The 25,014-nt window shown below is 43.8% G+C and overlaps 2 protein-coding genes across 2 annotated transcripts in view; one reads left to right on the forward strand and one right to left on the reverse strand.

Moving 5' to 3' along the window:
• The window catches only part of prorsd1 (prolyl-tRNA synthetase domain containing 1), a 3,335-nt gene extending 2,911 nt beyond the window's left edge, over positions 1 to 424 (reverse strand). Inside the window, exon 1 of the mRNA XM_070916344.1 lies at positions 290 to 424. Coding sequence (XP_070772445.1) covers positions 290 to 370 — 81 coding nt within the window. The 5' untranslated portion in view covers positions 371 to 424. The remainder of the gene's footprint in view (positions 1 to 289) is intronic.
• A 9,231-nt stretch (positions 425 to 9,655) lies between these two features.
• Positions 9,656 to 25,014, forward strand: part of opn4a (opsin 4a (melanopsin)) — a 28,261-nt gene continuing 12,902 nt past the window's right edge. The window contains exon 1 of the mRNA XM_070915572.1: positions 9,656 to 9,847. Within this exon, the coding sequence (XP_070771673.1) occupies positions 9,656 to 9,847 (192 nt within the window). The remainder of the gene's footprint in view (positions 9,848 to 25,014) is intronic.

The following is a 25,014-nucleotide window of genomic DNA, read 5'->3' on the forward strand; positions in this document are numbered from 1 at the left end:
AGCGCCACTCTGGGTATTGAATTACGCCGAATAGAAGTGTGAATTCTAAGGATTCATGTACTGTCTCCAAACATGTTAATACAATTCACAATAAACAAGGAATCTTAAAAATGAGTAATATTCTAATGGGATTCAATGGTGTTTTGTTCTCGATGGAAAGTACAGTTTCTGATATTCCATCAATGTATTCAGCTACAACAACGTCTGTCAGAAATGTAATTTTGCTTTAAAACAACCACAATATCATGCTGTTTCCGATGAAAAGCTTTGGACTCTGTCGGAGTTTTACCGGCGGGTGCTCCACGCAGGTCGTCTGGATGTTTAAAGTCTCCAGATATTCCTCCAGCTCCGCCCGCAGACCTTCTGACATCTTCAATGAATGTGTTTTTAAAAGTTTTAAAAGTCAAAGAACAGAAAACCAGAAGTGGACTAGACGACAGGAGCAGCTGCACGTAGAAGAAGACGACTCTTCTTCGTGACTGGGCTTTACAGCAGCTGATATATTTACTGATGCATTACTGCCCCCTGCTGGACGGAATGCACTCCCCCGAGTTTCCTTTAGTTTCCCCTGAGCCCAAACAAACAAACAAACAAACAAATAAACGAATGAAAACATGGAGATCGATAATTACAGATGGATAGATAGATTTTATGTTGAGCAAATGATCATAACATAACATAACTTAACATAACTGGACTCTGATGTCCTCTCTGAGTGGACGGCTGGGAGTCAAATCAAGCATTCAGATCCTTTACTTCAGTAATAGTACTAATACCACACTGTAAAAATACATAATAAATAATGAATAATAATAAATCCATAGCTAGAAATGTGTCAAAGACTATAAAAGTGTAAGATCTCCAGCATCAGGCAGAAGGTTGAACATCAGAGCGCGAGTCCTTCTCAGCTGAGGAACATGCAGCCGCCCTGAAAGTCTCCAAACATTCAGACGTACTGAATCCTGGTTCCATGTGTGCAGGAGTTCGTGTCACCAGGCTGAAACATGTTAAAGACACAGTGAAGGACGTGTTGTCAGCATCCCACTTTCACCACAATCGTGTGTTATACAACGCCGTCATCCATAATGGATCACCACTATGACCCAGTTTAATACAGAACACAAGGTCGGTTAAACGGCTGAACCCGGCACACTTTTAGCAAATGAACATTACAAAACTGTGTGAGATTTGGGCCGAAGCAGCATCAAAGGGCCAAAAGTGCAGAAAAACAACGACAGTGTTGAGTCCCACTGAGGCCGCCAGATGAAACACTAATCCAAAGATTATATCAGATTATAGCAGGCAGCATCAGTCCTGTTCGTGGGGCCGATGTTGGAGCATTTCATCAGTACAAGCTACTGAACACTGAGCTGAAGAAGCTGCCTTACTGATGAAAAGGTACCAGACTGTTAATATCAGCTTTGGTCAACTACAAATCCCAGATTGCATTGCTGTAAGAAACATCCAATCAGAGAGCTGCAGCTGGTGAAGTCAGAACTCGTTGGATAAATTCAGAATTTTTAATAGGATGGACTGTGATGAGATGTGGTTCAGACCTTCATGGTCCCCTCAGGATGAACTGTAGTAACTCTGGTGATCCTCTGACTCTTCATCTAGCGCCACCATCAGGTCAACATGTTCATGTGTCCAATACTTTGCTTTATGACCCAATCCAGCTTGCTAACACGCTAAAAGATGGTGAACATGGTGAACCTTATACCTACTAAACATTAGCATGTTGTCATGGTGAGCATGTTAGCATGCTGATGTTAGCCTTGCGCTCAAAGCACAGCTGTGTCTGATGCTGCATTCGACTGAAGGCTGACGTGACACTCCATTTAAACAATATGATGTGAACGGTCTCACTGCCCCGTTAGCATGTAGCGTAGCAGCTGGCTCTTTAGTCTGGTTAACTGGCGATGACGTGAAGTAACCCTGCAGCTTTAAGACGACTCTTCTTGTCTTCTTTAAAGTGTGTGTGTGTATTAAATGTGCAGTAAAACCTGAAGAGATGACTCCTTTGTGTGTTATATGTGTGTTTTGTGTCATAGCAATGATTCACTTTACAAGGTGACGACACGTCTCTGTACACGTGTGTGTGTTTGTTTGTTGACGTGTGTGTTCAGTATAATGTACCTTAGAGAGGAGATTGTTGTTGTTGTTGTGTGTGCTCATGTATTTTCATGTTTTCTATTGATTGTATTGTCTCCATGCTATTGTCAAGAAGCCATTAGCCATTAGCACTTAGCGCGCTCCGTCTCGGCTGAACAGAAGCTGAATGGAAGCTGCAGCGGCTTCAGGAACACAAAAGAAGAAGAAACAGCCTTCAAACTCTGACAGAGAGAGAGACAAAGAAGACGGACGCACTGCAGAGGAGAGAAAAGGATGAATAGAAGCAGAGAAACAGAGGAGGAGGATGTTTGCCTGCCTCTTGCTCCCAGTGCACTGTGGCCTGCACCGAGCCGACCCAGGCCTCCATCCTGACCGCTCAAGTCAAGCGTAACCCTAAAGTAATAATCCTTCCCGTACCTGTGGTTACCATGGCAACCACAGGTGGTTTAATACTACAGCAAACAGCGGCTGAGCAGCTACTTTGTCAGAAATCCAATGTTAGAGCGGCCGGTGTATCGGTGTGCAGTGCAGCCAAACAAACTCAGGTCGTTTCAATAAAGACGTTGGTCAGTAATAATAATCGGCCTCCATGTGCACACACAATATATCCACACAGCAGCAGTAACAGGAGCTCTTCATCTCACAGCTCGTCCACTGACAACATCATACATTGTGTTTCCTGTGAGTGCTTCACAATGAAAGTCCAGTTGAAGTGTTTTAATGTGAAGCAGCAGCAGCAGCAGGAAATGTTGTGTTAGCAGTAACTGGAGAGCATTCAGTTAACAGTGAGGCTGACATCAATCACATCAAACTACAAACTGTAACACTGGATTAAATGTTTCCTGTCAGTCCCTCATGTGTGAAGACAACTTGAATCCAGTTCGGAGATGGCGGACCCCGCCACTAAGAATGAAAAGCTCTATATAGAGAAATAACAGAATGTAAATACATTGAATGGCTATTGCCAGAAACAGAAATGGGGTTTGAGTTCATGAAAATCTTTACGATTATAACTTTAAATTAGCTGGAAACTCTCTAAAATCTGAAAGGATGATATTTTCTATTTTACTTTGTAAAGTACTCTTTAGAGCACTAAATATGTAGTAACTTAAATACATCACTGTCAAATTAGTAATAACTATCCATTTGTACTGATACTGTGGCCCTTTTTAATATATCTCATAATTCAACTTTAACTTCAACAGTCTTAAATTGAATGGTTTCACCCTCTGAGGACCTGCTGTTTGGTCCCCATATTGTAGGGAACACACACACACACACACACAGTAAACCCAGGACTTCAGCCTGATTGGCAGCTGATACACAAACAGCAGGAGTGACGCCAGCGCTTCATCACTTCTGATTGGCTGAGCCGAGACTCACGATATGTCTGAAATATGAAATGTCTTAGTGAACTAACAGAGTATCTGACATCTAACAACACGGCACGGTCCGATGTTGAGCACCTCAAACAGAACCAAAGGGCCAATGAGGACGACTGAGTCTTCATCAGAGTCACAGAGTCATCAGCCTCAACGGCACGTATGAGGTGGACAGCTGTCAGTGGAGAACTGGAAATCTATTGGATGATGGATCCAGGGACGGACCCATAGTCACATCAGAAACAACAGAACACGCATTCAAAGATAACAGTACAGAAGGTACAAGTACTGCATCCGTCCAGTGTAATGAAGTAGAGGAAACAAGTTCGGTCCTTCGTCGAGGCCAAAAGGCTCCAGTGTGAATCCATAACGTGGCACTTCAAAGGTTTATGAGCAGTTCTCATAGTCAGGAAAGGTCGGTCTCCAGGTCCGGGGGTTCTCCAGGATCCGGGGGTTCTCCAGGACCGGGGGTTCTCCAGGACCCAGGGTTCTCCAGGACCGGGGTTTCTCCAGGACCGGGGTTTCTCCAGGATCCGGGGTTCTCCAGGCCCTGGAGTTCTCCATGACCGGGGGTTCTCCAGGACCGGGGGTTCTCCAGGACCCCAACACGGAACTTTAGGGTTAATCTGTTAGTTAGTCTGAATGAAGATGTGTTTATGACCAACAAGAGAAACTGATGGATTTAATATTCATGAGGATTAATGAATTAATGAATTACCCCCTGGTCTCACACACACACACACACACACACACACACACACACACACACTCAGCTCTCCACCCTGCTGCTTCCTGTGTCAGCCGCCAATCAAGCAGAAGTCCTGACAGACAGACACACAGACAGACACACAGACACACAGACAGACACACAGACAGACACACAGACACACAGACACAGAGACAGACACACAGACAGACACACAGACACACAGACAGACACACAGACACACAGACAGACAGACAGACAGACAGACACACAGACAGACACACACACAGACAGACACACAGACAGACAGACAGACAGACACACAGACACAGAGACAGACACACAGACAGACACACAGACAGACACACAGACAGACACACAGACAGACAGACAGACACACAGACACAGAGACAGACACACAGACAGACACACAGACACACAGACAGACACACAGACAGACACACAGACAGACAGACAGACACACAGACACACAGACAGACACACAGACAGACACACAGACAGACACACAGACACACAGACAGACACACACACAGACAGACACACAGACAGACAGACAGACAGACAGACACACAGACACACACACACACACACACACACAGACAGACACACAGACAGACAGACACACAGACACAGAGACAGACACACAGACAGACACACAGACAGACACACAGACACACAGACAGACACACAGACACACAGACAGACAGACAGACACACAGACACAGAGACAGACACACAGACAGACACACAGACAGACAGACACACAGACAGACACACAGACAGACACACACACAGACAGACACACAGACAGACAAACACACAGACACACAGACAGACAGACAGACACAGACAGACACACAGACAGACACACAGACACACAGACACACAGACAGACACACAGACAGACACACAGACACACAGACAGACAGACACACAGACAGACACACACAGACGCACACACAGACACACACACAGACAGACACACAGACACACAGACAGACACACACAGACAGACACACAGACACACACACAGACAGACAGACACACAGACACACAGACAGACAGACACACAGACACACAGACACACAGACAGACACACACAGACAGACACACAGACAGACAGACACACTTAGAGTAAATGTACTTCAACACAGCAGTAAGTGTGTCCTTAACGTGGGTTCAGTTTGTATATTTAGGTCGAGAGCTGATAAAAGAGGTCGAACAGATTATCTGATCGCTGGATTAAAGCTTCACTAAAAGCAGTGAAGCGTTTGAAGGACAAACTTTACCTGTTAACTCCTTCGTCCTTCTTCTTCTTCCTCAGAGGCTCTGAGGAAACAAACGTCATGTCGTGACGATGAACATGAAAGACTGTTAACATGCTTCAACTCAGCAGCCAGAAACATTAAGATACCTCGAGATAACACACACAAGCTTTCAGACGTTTCTGTGGCTTCCTCGTCCTCACAGACAGCCTGTAGTACTGTGGTACTGTACTGTAGTACTGTAGTACTGTAGTACTGTAGTACTGCAGTACTGTGGAGCTCACCAGAGTCCAGCTGATGTCTGTAGTACTGTACTGTGGTACTGTACTGTGGCACTGTACTGTAGTACTGTAGTACTGTAGTACTGCTGTGGAGCTCACCAGAGTCCAGCTGATGTCTGACACACTGAACACACTGTTTTGGTTCTTACTTCAGTTACATTCATCGTTCTTGGAGAGAATCCTGCTTTAAGACCTTAATTAACACAGAACGCCTCAGACATGAGTTTTACTCCATCACAGCAGTACTGTGTGTTATCAATACGTTATTTTCTCCAATTAATTGATTGATTGTTTAGTGTTTAAAGGGTCAGCCGCTCATTATTCACTGAAGCCCAAGTTAACTGATTACAATCATATGAAACTAACGGATGTTCACACTGGAGCAGCTGGTGTCAGTGGACTTTTGGTATATATGTATATATGTGTATATATATATACACCACAAAATACATATCCACACACACACACACACACACACACACACACACACACACACACACCTGTTTCCAGGCAGACTGAGTTGAATTGTCTCTGTAAAGACGACCGTCAGCTTATTGATTGATTTCATATCAGTACAACAAATTTCTATTCAAGTGTGACCTTCAAGTGTGTGTCCTCATTCCTTTGATCACTGTGTGTGTGTGTGTGTGTGTGTGTGTGTGTGTGTGTGTGTGTGTGTTGCTGTCCTACCTGTCAATCATTCAGTGTCCTACATTCCTGTCAGCTTCCATCAGTTTAACTGGTGATTAAATGGTTTCAGGGTTTCTGTCATTACCCTTGTGTGTGGTTGCCGTTGACAACCACACACATTTGATTGTGATTATTCTTCCATGGGTCGATGTTGAACACGGCAGCTGAGACTCAAACGACTAAAACTCTTCACCTCCGTTTCATTTAGATTTTACTCTCTTTTTCTCCAGGATTTCGTTTTTTATTTTAAAGTATATACGTATATATATATATATATAATATTGTTGAGAGATAAATGTGGTACATGGATGAAGAGAGAACGTGATGAAAGCTCATTAATCTTCCTCTCTCCAGGCTGAGGGAGGAAGACGTTGGTGCATCACAGTGAATTACAGGGCGGCGGGGGTCTGTTGACGCCTTGTAACTCCTCATTAACGGCTTAAACTGAGGGTTAATTACAGAGAGGAAATTTAACGACGTGGTTCAAAGGCCGTGACCCCCCCTCATTATCAAAGAAGAATACATCTTTGGGGGCCTTTGTGGGGTCTGTTATGGCTGATTCAATCTCTGCTATGTCAATAAAAAAGCATTAAATAAATCTCAGTCCTAAAGGCTGTCGATGTCATTCTCCACATAAACAGGAAACGTGATGGTCTGATGTGTTTGTGACTTTATTTCTCCTTCAAAGTGAAATGATCCACGTCAAGATATGTACAAAATCAGTCACATCAAATACATTTACACTGTAAATTAATACTAACAACTCATTTATGGATGTATTTTTAATATTTCTCCTCAGTCGAGCTAATCGAGCTAATCTGATGCTACGTAAGCGAATGACCTGTTCCTCATCTGTCTAATAAAGACTTAATAATCTCAACTAATGCTGTCCTTGAGCTGCTGCAGTGTCTGAATTCCCCCTCTGAGGATCAATAAGGATGTTTGATTAGAAGTGCTTTATGTTTCTATGACAACAGGTCCAATGTATATGTGAATTATCATGACTGAATCAATGATCTGCGATGTGTTAAGTCCTGCATTAGTTGAGCTCTACCTGAGTACACGTTTGTACTGTCTTGTAGCGCAGTACACGAGTATTTCACAAACAAACACATGCTGTACGTGCTCTTCAGAAGAAGCCGTCTTCTGGCTTCGTGTTTTGGAGTTCGAGGTGTGAAACTTGTTTGCTGGAGATGAATCGAGGCCCCTGCAGAGAAACATCTGCTGCTCTCTGCAAATTAGCGTTCAACATGTGTCGACGTTCAAGAAACCTTCAACGTTCAGTCACGTCTCCCTCTGACATCACGGAGGAATCATGCAGGACTGGTTTTAGTTTAGTTACACAGTCGCTCCCAGTTGAATGTGTTGGTCCGAGAGTTTACAGGCTGTTCAGGTACAAAATGTACCTGAAGTATCTGCAGTGAAGGCAGCACGTCACTGTACTGCAGTTTATATTACACGTTCAGTAGTTTCCCGTAAAGTAACTGATATTTAATCTTAATTCATCTGCAGATTCCTGGAAAGAACTGGAAAAGGAGAATGAACACACCGATGAATCACTAGTGTTACCCAGACAGTCGTTCTTTCACGGACATTTTAAATCAATGATTCCTTAGAAATCCGGCCCAGATAACTGTCTCAGAACATGTACCGGACCTGTAAAACGAAGTGCTGCTCACTTTGACTTCATCTGTGTCACTGTGTTACGGTTTGTCCTCTGATGAGAGTTAAGTCCCAGCAGCAGGTCAGCAGATAATCAGCGTAATGACTTTTCATCAGAGCGCTGACCTAAAGACCCACATGTCCCCTAGAACGTGTGTGTGTGTGCGTGTGTGTGTGTGTGCGTGTGTGTGTGTGTGCGTGCGTGTGTGTGTGTGTGCGTGTGTGTGTGTGTGTGTGTGTGTGTGGTTCCCTCCCTTCCAACCATGTCTACCTGCGTTCTTTTATACGCTGGCCTGCCTGTCTGTCTGTCTGTCTGCCTGTCTGCCTGCCTGTCTGCCTGCCTGCCAGTCTGCCTGTCTGCCTGTCTGTCTGCCTGCCTGTCTGCCTGTCTGTCTGCCTGTCTGCCTGTCTGCCTGCCTGTCTTTGCTGTGTGTGTGAACATCGACAGGTTAAACCTGACATGAAGGATTCTGTCTGTGTGTCTTGAAATGGCTCATAAATGACGTTATGAATCAATATTAAAAAACATGGAGTATATATATATATATTATTATAATATATATATAATACATGCAGACTTGTTTTCCTGCTCAAACATTTCACTGTGACTGTGTGTGATTTGTGTGGTATCAATTACAGCAGCTTTATGAGCTGCTTTTATGTTTGTCACCCTCATTATTTTCCTCATTCTGAGGTGAGACGCTCTCTGAAGCCCCTCAGGGTGTCTCTTCTCCACCCACACAGTCTGCTTCATCACTCCACCTCTTCTTTTCAATATTACAAATATCAGATAAAAGCTTTTCTTCCTCCAGTCGGCTCAGTTTAACCGTAAACAGACGCTGGGCTTCTTTTCATTGTTTTCAGATCCTTTTAATCTGCTCAGTTGGGTGTGAGATGTCCGACATGATGCCGTTTAACGTTGTTGGAGGTGAAAGTGAGTCCAGTCCTGCAGTCTGGACGGTGGACGGATACGAATAAAAGATTGTAGCTGTCTCCCCAGTTAAGGGCATCACTCTGTGTAACACCACGCTAAAGATTTAGCATTCAAATCTAAATCGATGCAGCAGAACAAGAGATGTCGTCAAAACCTGCCGCCTACATTTCCCACAATACAACTGGACCGCCGACTGTTGGGTGGGAGGTTGGGGGGTGTCATGCTTGTAACGCCTGAACTATTTTCTATAATAATGCATCATAATGTATTAGTTATTTATATTTTGTATCACCTGTGTGAATCTGTAGTAAAAAGTACAGTATTTCCCTCTGAGAGTGAAGTAGAAGTTGAAAGTAGCAGACAATCCAAATATTCAAGTAAAGTACAAGTACCTCAGAACTGTACTTTAGTAAATGTACCTTGTTGTTTCCACCTCCGTCATTACGTCATGATTCACTTGTTTGATTGAATTTGACTTTGTTGCTCTCGTGTGTTTCAGCCACCTGCTGCACTTCCTGTCACCTGTCGGCCATAAAGCCTCCTCTGTCCCCGCCTCCAGACAGAGCGCGCGAGGAGGAGCGAGGAAGAGGAGGCGGAGGAGGATGAACGGCGGGAAGAGCGCGCTGCTGCGGTCCGCGCGGCAGAGCGTCATCTCTTGCAGCGAGCCGAACTGCACGGCACGCGACACGGACACCCTGGCGCTGTCTGCAGCATCCGCGTGGAGCGGCAACGGCTCGGCGGTGGACGCGTACCGGCTCGTGGACCTCCAGCTTCCCGCCTCGGCCGTCCCAACGGTGAGGAACAGTTCCGTTTATTCAGGAAACGGCTCACTTTTGTTTATAGGTTGGAGCCGAACTCCTTTGAAAAAAAACAGCAATTTGATATTTACATACTTAATGGCTCAAAAAGTTTAAATGTGGAACGAAATGTAATACTCAACAGGCACCGAGAGTATTTCTTTCAATCGGCATTCATAGGCACTGAAGCACCGAACAACTGAATGAATGTCTCTCTTTTTAGAGTTGGTTTGCAGAGTTCTGTCACGTAACCCCGCTGGATGTGTCAGAAACCGTTGAAATGAAATAATTCCAGTTAAGGTCTTTAAAAAATCTTCTATGGTAATTTAAATAGTGCCGAATTGAGGAATCAGTCATATTGATTTAAAAACAATCTCATTTAATATTGTACAGGGTACCCACTACTGCCAGTAAGCAAATACATACTCAATATAATATTTTTTCCACGGAGTTCGGTGCGCTCTCCAACACGTATCAAGGTTATTTTCTCAGATGTTCAAAATGCCTCTTTTTATCAGTTTTGCCACGGGCCAAGCTGTTCACCAGATGACATACTGTATATTAATACTGTATATTATTGTCACGTTAGTATTGATAATATCATCAGGTGATAGTCTATATTCTACCTATTGATCAGGTGAAATGAAACTTGAATGACCAAATTCACTTTGGCAACAGAGGTGAAGATCTTACATTCATCATTACATAGAAAACACAACAAATAAAGAATAAACTGAGTTTTCTTTTCAGATTGGTAGTTTGAATATGATTATGTGTTGATGTTATTTCATAATAGCATCATAGGCTGACTTACTCTACATAAATAATTATGAACAGGCCATTTTAAGGCTATAATTGATTAGTGTTATAAATAGTGTGTGTGCTCAAATCCACCACTGATCTCTGCAGACACTACAGATTTAAATGGAACTAAACCTGCATTTGTGGAGCTGACAGAGAAGATGAGAGATGGAGGGAGAGACATAGAGAAAGCGAAGGAGAGAGAGAGTCACAGAGGGATGTGCTGAGAGCACAATGTGTCTCTTGGACGCATCAGCATGAAATGCTTGGATGCAACTCTGAGGGCTTCGTCTGGTTCATCAGACAAACTGCGCTGCTGTTGTGTGTCTGTTAAATCACAACACAACGTGACTGTACACTCGGCTGCACAAGAAGAAAATCGTGTTAAATTGTGTCTGAAGCTCAGAACGCACACACAGATGCATGGCTGCAGGAGTCCGTGTAGAAGCGCTGCTGCGTTATCTCTCCGCTGCACCGACGCCTCGGAGCCACGCAGACGTCACGCTTCACACCTGAGAGGTCGACTGCACGTTCTCCTCCTGCGCTGAGGCCAGCTCACCGTCCAGGTGATCGGTGGAGGACTGATAGCGCAGCCGTCCTGAGGATCATGTGTGTCCCGTATTGATTGCGTACTTGCCGGATGCTGCATGTTGTTGAACACATATCGACATCTGTATTCACAGCGTCCATCCATGCGTCTGCAAATGTTGTATTGATTCAACGTGTGTTTTATAAAGCAGTTTTAGCCGCCAGCGCTGGTTCACTCTCACGCCAACTTTCCACTGACTGTTTGAGCAGCTCCATTTTTAAATCGACACAGACTGAAAACCACCATCAGCCTGATTTTATGCAGCTTGACGTGGGTCCAGGTTGAGTTGAGGATCAGAGGGAACACGTTACCAAGATGGTCTGAACTCCTCGTGACTCCCGGACGCTAAAGATCTGAGAGAAGGGGATTTGTCTTTGGCTGAACTCCCTCAGCTGCTTCAATAAAACCAACAATAGAGTCCAATTCTGGCTAATGAGTTAGGATACGAAATAGGTTCAACTAAGTAACTAAGTACATTAACTCAAGTGCAGCTTTGAGGAGTAATTCCTTTTAATGCTACATATACTTTTACTCCATTTCTGAGGTTAATATTTATTTAATACTGTTTACTCCACTACTTTTATTCTAAAACTTTAGTAACTTTGCAGATTCAGATTATTGATACAAAATACAATCAACAAATAAATGATGATTTTATTATTATAGATTAAAGACCCAGCAGTTTATAAAATAGTTAAAAGTATCTCCATCAGTGATGAACACATTAATGCATCAGTATCGATAATCCCAAAATATATATTATTCTGCATGATGAGTACTTTTACTTTTGGTGCTTTAAGTATATTTTGATGCTAATACGTTTGTACTTTGTAACACCTTGATTTTTGGTTTCAGTTGATCGGCTCACTTGTTCCACAAATATCAAATAAAAGTAGTTTCTTCACGGGGGGGGGGCTCGAGTGAATGACTGCGTGTTGGTATTCAGCTGGCAGGTTGCTGTTCACTCAGCAGGCTGGGGGTCAGCCCTGTCTTCCTTCCTGCTCGGCTGCTTCCATCTGTCACAGAGACGAGACGAGGGCTCAGATCGGAGGAGGAGGGAGCCACTGTCCTCTGCCCCCCCCCCTCGCTGCTCCCTCTCCTCCACCTCTCCGGGTTACAGGTGATCAGTCTTGGTTTTAAGTGTTCAGCTTGTGAGATATATCTGTCTCCACCCCAACACAGTGGAGGTGAATGGAAATGACAGTTTGCTGAGCCCCGCCCCCCTTAGTTACTGTTGCTACGCCTGCTGAGCTGTTCGTTGTCTCAAGACAGTTTGATGTGATAACGGTGGCAGATTTACGATTGAAATATTGGTCATTTTTGAAACAGTGGGTCCTTCGTTTCAAACAGAAGCAGAGTCTGCAGTGGAAACTGTAGATTCAGCTAACAACCTGACTTGTTTTAAAACTCTTAAATATGCACTTGATGGCTACTCGCTCTGTTTTTTGCTTCTTGTGTATTAGCATTAGCATTGCATTCGAACCACAGACAGTTTCTCCTTAAGATAAATACCCGGCGATGACGCAGACGGTCGTGTAACAGGTTCTGAAGGTATCTCTACAATCCTGAAAGACTCTCGTAGTCAACATCTGCACCATATAAAGACTTTTAAGTTGTGACTGTGTTTCTCGTCCAGGGAGCCACCGGCTGTCGTCGTGTGTGGAGACAGCTTGAGAAACAGGTTAAAAATATTTTCTGCCCTGTGGCATGCAGAGTTCTTTTCCTCCAGATGGTTCTGGTTCTGAGTCTTTGAGGATCCTGGAGACACCACACGCCTTATATATTGTGGAGTTTAGTTACTATTGTAGGAAGACTAAAAGACTCATTTGGACTCCACGTACACCACAGCTGGACAGACCTGATGTGTCCAGTTACTGCGGTTCAGCTGTGATTGGACTACCATTGTTCGGGGGAGGGCATGAGCAAACTGTGAAGAAAGACGTGAGACGGTGTCGACTGTGTGTCTCACGATATGTCAAAACAAATAAAACCTAAACTGTCTGCGTGTGTGGAGGCCACGAGAGGGAAGTGAGGAAACGCTTTTATTTGGACGAACTGACCCTTTAAAACGTCTCCACGAGGTTGACGGTCTCAGGCGTCCATAATGGAGTGTCCCCAGTCCTAGCTACGACCTGGACGTTGACGTGAACGCTATCTACGAGTTGGAAACTGGTGATTACAGCGACTGAGGTGACTCGAGTGGAGTATCATCACAGAAACAAGGAGTCCTTTTACTCTGACAGGTCCTGGTCTGGTTTGTACCGGCTGCTTGTGTGTGTGTGTGGTACATAAAGTACTTCCATCCCATCATGGATGTTGAATTACATGTGTACTGAACAGTATTTGAGCCACTCTCTTATAGACAGGATGAGAAAGGATAATAAACTAAAAGGCATTTTTATCAAATCATTCAACTGATCAGAGAATAATCATTAGAAGGCTGTTTGATTATGAAAATACGGTTGCAGCTCTAATCAATAGTGTCTTTGCTTTGGTCCCCCACATGGTCCAAAGCTGAAGAATCACTGAACGCTTGTTTTCAGGAACAGATAAGTGTGAACAAAGTGTTTCTGAGCAGCTTGAAGTTCAAACGTAACTTGGTTTGAATTAAACTATTTAAATTAGATTAATTTTAATTAAACTACAACTTATTTTAAAGAAGTTAGTGATATTGAAAGTGTGTAGAAGACAATGTAGAGAGACACGCTTGGTATTGTGCTGCATTCACTGAAGATGGGAATTTCTGCTGTGGCCACCTGGTTGCTTGTAACAGAAACTTGGAGCTGTTTATGTTCTGACTTCTGCAGAATCGTTTTTACCAACATGGAAGTTTTCGAGAGACTTTTGTTGATGACATCGTTTGTCTAATATGAGGCGGGTTTAAGCGCCGTTAAACGACCAAGATGGCTGCCGCTGATGTGGAACGTTCTGAATCTATCGCGTCAGTATTCGGCGAGCTGGACGGTCGTTCACGTTTCCTACAGATGGTCGGTGTCGGCTTCTACATCATGTCGTGCCAAATGTCTGTGTTATGTTGAACTAGAAGCCATATGAACCGGATGTTGGAACTAGCTACCTAGCCTAGCAGCCTACCGCTCCGTCACACGTTGCTTTGCTCTGATTGGTTGTAGCGCCCAGATGCATTCTGGTCTGCACCTGTTGATAACGTCCCTTGGAAACAGAAAATGAACTGAGAGGTTCCAGACTCGTTTGCATTTGTGAATCGGTCTATCGATGTGTGTAAGAAAGAGAGACTTTATTAAATGAGGCGTTTGAGACGCCTGCAGGTCCTGATGGATGTGAACAGCTGACATGTATGTCAACAGACAAAGACTTGAACCAGTCAGAGAGATGTAGGTTAATGTGACACATTAGCGTCACGGCGAAACGGTACGTCGATGGCATTTTGATGACATTTCAGCGATGTCTTTACTTCCTCTGCTCAACATATTGAAAGAGGATGACTCAAATTATGAAAACGACATGTAACTGTCCTCATTGTGCTTCACATGCGGATGCAGGTTTTAGCTCAGAGCCCTGAACGTGGTGCGTGTCCGGAGCAAATCGCACAAAGAAGACATTTTGGACGAAAACATGATGATTTGTTTTTTTTAGTTCATTTCTGGAAGGAATGAATTGTATTTCAGTGAAGTGCAGTGAAATGAATCTGTTCCTTATTGTGTTGAAGTTCCCAGACTTCACTGGAGGGGCCCCTGAAGTCTCTCGAGTCCATGTCTGTGAAGCACAGCTGCACTGATCCAGCAGCAGGATTTTAAATCCTCTGCAGACGTTCAGTGTTTCAGCTTCCTGTCATTATGTGACACACATGGCGTCACGTTAGTTCATGTTTTTATTTTACATGGCAACGACTTGGAGAGGCTTTGGCAACTTCACACGCCTGATAACATTTGAAGTGACTGTGATGTGAGTATTTCAATAGTTTCTGCAGTTCACATGTAACCCTGACTCAAACAACAGGAAGTTAGCAGAGGATTCAAAAACACTGAGGGGATAAACAGGAAACATAGAAGGACCTCTGCCGGGTCCAGACTGCACACCTGCGTTATGTCATCAGGTGTCGTGCTCGGGACCAAGGATGTAAACAAACATGGCGTCCGAAGCGGCGCGTGATGCCGGCTGTGTTGCGTGGAGACGGACTGAGAGCTCTCCTCTGTCTCACAGCTCCGACAGCATCGTTCCTCTTTGTCTTCGCCATGTTTACAGCTGAAGAGCTCTCTGCGCTCCTATTGGTCGACGTCACCAACACGTGTTTGTCGCAGAGGGACGCGCTCGTCTTTCTGTCGGGACGTCGTCCGCTATGATTCACTACACATATCGACGCGTTAGCTCTCGACGCGCTGCAGTCGTCTCACCTGAGTTTCAGGCGAACAGCTCGGTGTGCTCGGAGCACCTGAGTTCTGGGAGAACGGGAGAGAAATAAAGACAAGACGACTTCCATATTATGTCATTTAGAATCAGAATCAGAATCAGAAACTGTTTATTGCCAAGTAACATACATTACAAGGAATTTGCTGTGGTCTGAAGGTGCTATTGTTTTGATAACAAATAAGTAGAATATAAAAGCTAAAATAAAAATAAAAATAAGATAAGATAAATAACAACAGTGCAGTGACCAGAATAAAGTAAAGTGTCCAGTAGGGGGTGAGTGCGTTAATGTAACGCAGTGGGGACAGGGGTGATGTACGTTAATATAACGTATAGCTTGTGTTTGTGTTCTGGGGGGGGGGGTCAGTGAGAGTTTGTCAGGTTGACTGCAGAGGGGAAGAAACTGTTTTTGTGGCGGGAGGTTTTGGTCCTGATGGACCACAGCCTCCTGCCAGAGGGGAGGGGGTCGAACAGATGGTGTCCGGGGTGGGAGGGGTCGGCAGCGATCTTCCCTGCTCTCCTCAGGGTCCTGGAGGAGTACAGGTCCTGAAGAGATGGGAGGTTGCAGCCGAATGATAGGCTGCAGTCTGCGTCTGTCCTTGGTGGAGGCAGCAGCGTACCAGACGGTGATGGAGGAGGTGAGGATGGACTCTATGATGGCGGTGTAGAAGTGAACCAGCATTGTTTGTGGCAGGTTAAACTTCCTCAGCTGCCTCAGGAAGTACATCCTCTGTTGGGCTTTCTTGATGAGGGAGCTGATGTTCAGCTCCCACCGGAGGTCCTGGCTGATGATGGAGCCCAGGAAACGGAGGGACTCCACAGTGTCCACTGGAGAGTCACACAGGGTGATGGGGGCGGGTGGGGATGCGCTCTTCCTGAAGTCTACAACCATCTCCACTGTCTTTGAAGCGTTAAGCTCCAGGTTGTTGCTGCTGCACCAGGTCACCAGGTGGTCAATCTCCCACCTGTAGGCAGACTCATCCTCTCCAGAGATGAGTCCGATGAGGGTGGTGTCGTCCGCGAACTTCAGGAGCTTGACGGACTGGTGACTGGAGGTGCAGCTGTTGGTGTACAGGAGGAAGAGTAGAGGAGAAAGAACGCAGCCTTGAGGGGAGCCGGTGCTGATCGTCCGCGAGTCTGAGACGTGTTTCCCCAGCTTCACGTGCTGCTTCCTGTCAGACAGGAAATCTGTGATCTACCTGCAGGGGGGGTCAGGCACCTTCAGCTGGGAGAGCTTGTCCTGAAGAAGAGCCGGGACGATCGTGTTGATTTAGTTTGGAGGCTGACGGGAGAAGCTGCTCAGGAAATCATATTCGGACAAAAAACCTATGTAAGGTAAAGGGATGAAAACCAGGGATCAAAAGATCAAATGATAGCAGGAAATATGTGCAGCTAATATACATCATATCTCACACACACACACACACACACACACACACTCTCTCTCACACACACACACACACACACACTCTCTCTCACACACACACACACACACACACTCTCTCACACACACACACACACACACTCTCTCTCTCTCTCTCTCACACACACACACTCTCTCTCTCACACACACTCCCCCCCCCCCACACACACACACACTCTCTCTCTCTCACACACACACACACACTCTCTCTCTCTCTCTCACACACACTCTCTCTCTCTCTCACTCTCTCTCTCTCACTCTCTCTCTCTCACACACACACACACACACACTCTCTCACACCCCCCCCCCCACACACACACACACATATAACAGAGGTAAACCTTGTGGCACACATGTATGCGATCAGTCCCTGGAGGTGAAGCTGCATTCATAGAGTCAACGATCTGCTGTTGAACTCTTTTCTCAAACAGGATTACTGACTGACAGCAGCTGGACTGGTTTTCTGTGAAGCAGGTTTAAAGGACCAGACTGGTGGTTTTACCAGGTTTAGAGAAACTCTTACAAACTTTATTTAAAGTGGATCAAAGTGCATTCACTCAGTTACTCACTTTGTTATGCTTATACTGCACTACATCTCAGAGGGAAACCTTTATCTGGCAGCTGGAGTTACTTTTCTTAGAAAGATGTTCCCCATAAAAATGCATTGCTAAGGATTTAGTGTTTTGACCCCTTATAAAAAAAGCAGTGGTCAGTTTGGGCCACCAAAGGTTTGAAACTCCCTGCACATGTCGTGTGGTGATGCAGTTGTGGAAAGGTTTTATAACGTCGATACACTCAAGGACACTCTGACATCTCAAATTTGAGAGTTGGCTGCCAAAAAGCATTTCATTGCCAAACTGAGACAACAAACAATAAGCAAACATAGACATGGTGAACAGGGTGATGTGAATCTGGTTGTTTATGGAATCTGAGCTGTCGGAGAAGAAAATCAGCACTAACCTGTGAAGGTGTATATAAGCATGTTAATACTTGTGAGTGTTGAATAATGGCCTTTGTTGAGGTGTGTTTGGACCTCAGAGCCACTGGTCCATAAAGGACGTGGGAACAAGTCAAACTAAATTCTAAACCTCTCTTTACTCTGGTAATCTGTAAATAATCCCCTCCTGGCCCTAAACTTGTGTCTTTCAAACACCAAAGGATCCTGGTGTCATAAAAGCTGGTGTAATTATAATAAAGTCCTGATCTGTTGACTCTTCTCTGAGGAATGAAGTTCACAGATGGGTCAGGTTCAAAAGGCCTGCTCATAATCCAGCCAACTGCAAACCTGTGTTTGTACAGGTTTGATCTTCAAGGAAAAAGAAACTTTAATGCACAGCAGTGTTCAAATCAGCTGACAGTGATGTTCACCATATTCCTGTCTTCACCCAGTTTATCTGTCCTCTGTGGAGAACTGGTCCAGTTGTGGTGTCTTGTCCAGATGTGTCCACGAGCTCGATATCAGAGAATGTTTCAGTGATGTAAAAACAGTAAACTTGTTAGTATGCTGATGTTAGCATTCGGTCAAAGCACAACGTAGCTTAGTGCAGGTGGAGCTTCCTCCATTTTGGACTCTCCGGCTCTCCGTCCACTCTGTTAAGACGGCCTGCTGTTGGTCAACGACAATGCTGCGTTCGAGGCGTCCATGGTGTTGAAAGGTGCGCTCGGTAGGTGAGCTAAGCACTGAAATAATTGTCCCCCATCCTCATGAAAACACTTCTGGTGTCTGACATTGTGTTCATGTTAGGGATGTGTCTTTAGGGGGGGTTATTTTGTAACGTCTGTCGTGTCAATCAAAGAAATATGATGATTTAAGAGTTGCTTCTTTCGCGTCGACTTCCTGTACAGCGCATGAAACTAATCCCTCCCACAAAGCCCTGATTGGCTCGTGTGCTTCAGAAACAGCTGACCTGTTTGAGTGGCAGACTAAATGGGAGGTGTGGGTGGTAGTCCAGAGGTCTGGATCCAGACTAGTGGGGAGGATCTAAGAATAACGAAGTTGTCTCTCCGTGTTTCATCCATCCACCTGTTTAGTTTCCTGCTGTGTGACGAGTGTTACAGACTCGTAATCTTGTTGGACACGTAGATGACGTGAATTCAGTAGGTTGAGAATGCAGAGCTCCACCTCGGCCCATCGGTGTAAATGAAGCGCTCCTTTGGAGCTCCGTCCGTCTGAGAGCCGTCAGGTTGCTGCAAACAGAGCTGATACGTCTGATCTGTGGGGAAATTCACACTTTTTCATTTCAGTTCACTGGAACAAAAATGAATCGACGTGTGGATTCAGCCAGAGTGGATTTTACACTGAAGTCAGTGAACAAAACCTTGAACAGCACAAGCTTTTTATTATATAACCTCCTTTTTCTGCATTGTCTTCTCAGCAGAATCCATTCAATGTATTTACAGTGTAATTGTTCTCTGTGTGCCTTCACGACTGGACGTGATGAGGAAGACACATTTCACAGAAGATACAAGACACAATAAGCAGACGTACTTCCCACAGTGTTGCTGCTGCTGGAGTATTATTACTTGACCCCCCCACGTCAGCCCCTCACTGTGACTCATTGGACTGTGTCTCTAATTTTGCCAACTTGTAAAAACTCACCAGCTGAGCTGAATCAGATCCTGATGGTTCTCGTCTCACTGTAGTTACTAGATGACGGTTTAAATCATCACCACACTCATTAAAGACTCTCGCTGTGTCTCTCAAATTTCCCTGAAGTGTAATAATCCTAATATTATACTTAATAAACCTGTTCCCTGCTAAATGACCCCTGTATGTGGGGAGTTATCTGTATATTATCCAGAGTAACCGGGACATTGTTAGTCATCTGTAGCCACACCAGAGGTGCAGGCTCCAGGGACGGACACGTCGGTCTGTCGTTTGGTTCACCAGTTTGCTCCAGACTGAAATATCTCAACAAGTTAAACAGTCACGAATGTCAAGAACTCTCCGTCCCAGCCTCCGACCTCTGGTAACTCCTGAACAGCTGCAGCTTGTGCTGGTTTATACAGGACAGGAACCACGACGGACTAACATGCACACGTGGCACACTGTAGCTCGAGCACTTTGACCACGTGTTTAAATTCTGTGTTCTCTACGAAACACTCCTGTAGCGTCAGTTATTGAACTGCCTGGACGCTGCGGGGAGGAGGACTCACCTTTGTCTCGTTTCCGCTAATCAACACGTTCAGGTGAAGTGTTTCCACAGACTGACCCGACTTCAGCTGAAAAGCATCGGCACACAGTTTGACACTAATCGTTGTCCGTGTTCGCTGCAGCCACAGGGCTGAAGGTCCGCTGGTCTGTGTGCGTTATGAAACGACCTGAGCGACTCTTAAAAACCTGCACAAACCTAAACTATCTGCATCATAGATCCCCTCAGAAGGAAAATCAGCATTTGTTTTGTGGTTTTGCTGAAATACGTCTAAACCGGTCAGATGATTAAACAGAACTATTTGTTTTGTATTTATTTATTTAAAATCGATTTCTCTGCAGTAACAATCTGTTTTGTGGATTAATTTAACAGCTGACCTCGACTCGACCAATAAGGTTCAAGATTAAAAACGTTTTCTCTTCTTCTGGTTTTTATGAAACCGTCAGTGAAAGGCTGGAGGTGTCGGTTATTGATGTGTGTGAGGATCAAACGCTGACTGGAATCAGTTGTGTAACGCCTGTTGTGTAAGAGACCATTAACACACACACACACACACACACACACACACACCATCTAAATGCATGAACACACACACACACACACACACACACACACACACACACACACTCTTCTCTGTTGTTCCTTACAATAATTATCTCAAAGTCACAGCTGCAACTAATGATTATTAATATAATAATTAAATGATATATTTTTTGTCAACATATAATTACAAAGTCCAGAGCATCATCTTCAAACTGCCAACAGTCAAAATGTTTTTTTTCTAAACATAAAGAGAAAGTGTCAGTTGCTTTTGTTTTCCTGCGCAGAAGAATAAATAAAGTATTCTGCACGTCAGTTAGACGTTTTCAGTTTCATATTTTGTCTCTGCAGTGTTTTGTCTAGTTGTCCTGAAAAGCTTTTAGGAAGGATCTTTATTTGTTTGATTGATATTCCTCAGTGGAGTCTGGTGCTGTTTGTGCACAGGTGTTTGTACTTTCAGCTTTATACAAGAGATAAAATAGATGGAGATGTTTGACTCCCCCCGGGGGTCATTAAGTATTTCTGATTCTGATTCGTCCACAGTGAAAAACCTGAACAACATAAAAACGGCTCAACCTGTTTTTCATTTGCTAAACAGCAAAACTGCATCTCAGCCAACATCATGGTGAGGAGTGGGACAGACAGCCAGCTGATCAAAGCTTATTTTATAGTCGTGACATCGTCTGAACAAATCAACATAAGTCCAGGTTAATGACAACAGTTTAGCTCAAAGACTCTATATAAAGATGGTCGACATGACCATGTTAGTGGCTGGGACATGGGCCAAAACAACAAATACGTTTTTCCCAAAGATGGTTTCTGTCATTTCAGGTCGTTCTTATCAGCTGATGTTTGTTCAAGTGTTCGTTTTTCTCATCAGTTTGGTTTTAATTACTTATTTGATGCTATAAAAACGGAGAGAGGAGACGCGTCGGCCATCTTTATATACAATCTGCGGTGGAGACGCGTCGGCCATCTTTATATACGGTCTGCGGTGGAGACGTGTCTTCCATCTTTATATACAGTCTGCGGTGGAGACGTGTCTTCCATCTTTATATACAGTCTGCGGTGGAGACGTGTCTTCCATCTTTATATACAGTCTACGGTGGAGATGCGTCGGCCATCTTTATATACAGTCTACGGTGGAGACGCGTCGGCCATCTTTATATACAGTCTGTGGTGGAGACGTGTCTTCCATCTTTATATACAGTCTACGGTGGAGACGCGTCGGCCATCTTTATATACAGTCTGTGGTGGAGACGTGTCTTCCATCTTTATATACAGTCTACGGTGGAGACGCGTCGGCCATCTTTATATACAGTCTGTGGTGGAGACGTGTCTTCCATCTTTATATACAGTCTGGTGGAGACACGTCGGCCATCTTTATATACAGTCTGCGGTGGAGACGTGTCGGCCATCTTTACATACAGTCTGCGGTGGAGACGTGTCTTCCATCTTTATATACAGTCTGTGGTGGAGACGTGTTGGCCATCTTTACATACAGTCTGCGGTGGAGACGTGTCTTCCATCTTTACATACAGTCTGCGGTGGAGACGTGTCTTCCATCTTTACATACAGTCTGCGGTGGAGACGTGTCTTCCATCTTTACATACAGTCTGCGGTGGAGACGCGTCGGCCATCTTTACATACAGTCTGCGGTGTTGTCCATCTATGTTTGAGCTACATCCACATTTCATGATAGTTGATAGTTATATCACTGTTGACACACAGACCCCGGCTTGTCTTGAAGTCTTGTAATATCCAGACTCTTTAACTGAGAACCAAAGTACTGACTTCAAACACTGAAGTACTTGTACTATCAAATCAAAGTTTTACCGTTTGTCCTGAACATCCTGTAGTCATAACCCCAACCCTGAGACTAGCCCACACCTGGGTCTGACCTGAACCCAGAAACCAAACCTGAGTCCTCAAACGGCTCTCTGAAGAATGTGAAGGTCGGACAAAATGTCCTCACTTTAGAGGTTAAACACACACACACACACACACACACATGATTTACACCACATCAAGCCTATGATTTGAATTTTATCCACAGATTCTGTTCCCAGTTTGACTTCGTCTGATCCTGTTATAATACCTCGACTGTGTGTGTGTGTGTGTGTGTGTGTGTGCAGAGGCAACATGCTGCCCTCGTGTGTGTGTGTTTGTTTATGTGTGTTTGGATCTGGATTATGTAGCTGTGTAAGTGGGACATGGCAGACTGCCTGTGAGTGTGTGTGTTCTATCTTTGTGAGGACCACTTGACTTTCACACCTCAAGGCCTCTAGTTTCACAGTGGTAAACTGGTGGTAAACTGGTGGTAAACTGATGGTAAACTGGTGGTAAACTGGTGATAAACTGGTGGTAAACTGGTGAACCCGAGATTAATGGAATTTGACTGGCTGGCTTTGAGGGCTGAATATGTTCCAGGTGCACAAGAAAAAGAGTATATATATAAATATAACAATATAATTAACTAAAGTAAATATCGGTTTAATCTAAAATAAAAGCATTAAAGAACAGTTGGGATATATCAGTGGCCTCTCATCCTCCCTCCATCACTCTGGGGGAATGAGGGAGGATGGGGGCATAACTGGGGGCTGACTGGAATCTGCACATCATGCTTGCCTTGCTCTTGTTCCTCCCATCATGCTCCTGTCGCCTCAGTCGGTTCATCTCTGCTGATGGCCGATGACCCGACATCACAGCCACAAAAAATCTTTTCTAACGTTTTCTGTCGTGCGCCGGTTCGGAAGCCAGAAAAAACAACTTCCTTGCTGATCGTTCAATATTTGTGAAAGCAGCAGAAAACAGGGACACTCTGTTGTCTTCTCCTGTCCAGACTTCAGGCCACGAGCCTCGAGTTTGACAAACAGCTTCAGACTGAGATGATTTCATAAGTTTCAGATGACTTCATCAGCAGGGGGCCGCTGGACAAACACCACGAGGTCGACCGTAATGAGAAAACGAAGGTATAGAGGAGATCGGGGAAACTTTAATTACATCCAGAGCAACTCGGCTGTAATGGTTAGAGAGTAATAGTAGGTCAGCTGCAAGTAGAAAAGGTACACGCTGTAATTGTGTTACATAATTAGTAGTAATGGATTCCTGCCTGCTGTAAGCCAACACTCATCCAGTTTATATCCAGTTCAGGGAACATTTTCTTGCTCTAAATAATGCTGCATTCACGCTAGCACGAGTGGGAAAACAGGGAACATGTCCTGTTGTTACGACTCATTATTCAAAGGTACTTATTGTTTGAACTGTAGCAAAACAAGATTTTATCATTATATCATTTTATCTCGTTATATATTTGTGGCTGGCTGTTAAGTTAATTAGCTGCATCCACGGCCCTATGTGACATTTCATTCACTCATTTAACTGTTTAGTCTATCTTTATCTCATGTTTTTATCTCATGTTTTATCTCATGTTTTTATCTCATATCTTTATCTCGTGTTTTAGCTCATGTTTTTATCTCATATCTTTATCTCGTGTTATAGCTCATGTTTTTATCTCATATCTTTATCTCATGTTTTTACCTCATATCTTTATCTCATATCTTTATCTCATGTTTTTATCTCATGTTTTATCTCATGTTTTATCTCATGTTTTTATCTCATATCTTTATCTCATGTTTTAGCTCATGTTTTTATCTCATATCTTTATCTCATGTTTTTATCTCATCTTTATCTCATATCTTTATCTCATGTTTTTACCTCATATCTTTATCTCATGTTTTTATCTCATGTTTTATCTCATGTTTTATCTCATGTTTTATCTCATGTTTTTATCTCATATCTTTATCTCATATCTTTATCTCATGTTTTTATCTCATATCTTTATCTCATATCTTTATCTCATGTTTTTATCTCATATCTTTATCTCATGTTTTTATCTCATATCTTTATCTCATGTCTTTATCATGTTTTTATCTCATGTCTTTATCATGTTTTTATCTCATGTCTTTATCTCATATCTTTATCTCATGTATTTATCTCATATCTTTATCTCATATCTTTATTTCATGTTTTTATCTCATGTTTTATCTCATGTTTTTATCTCATATCTTTATCTCATGTGTTTATCATGTTTTTATCTCATATCTTTATCTCATGTTTTTATCTCATATCTTTATCTCGTGTTTTATCTCATATCTTTATCTCATGTTTTTATCTCATATCTTTATCTCATGTATTTATCTCATATCTTTATCTCATGGCTTTATCATGTTTTTATCTCATGTCTTTATCTCGTGTTTTATCTCATGTTTTT

This window comes from Enoplosus armatus, chromosome 12, assembly GCF_043641665.1.
Source record: "Enoplosus armatus isolate fEnoArm2 chromosome 12, fEnoArm2.hap1, whole genome shotgun sequence".
Taxonomy (NCBI): Eukaryota; Metazoa; Chordata; class Actinopteri; order Centrarchiformes; family Enoplosidae; genus Enoplosus; species Enoplosus armatus.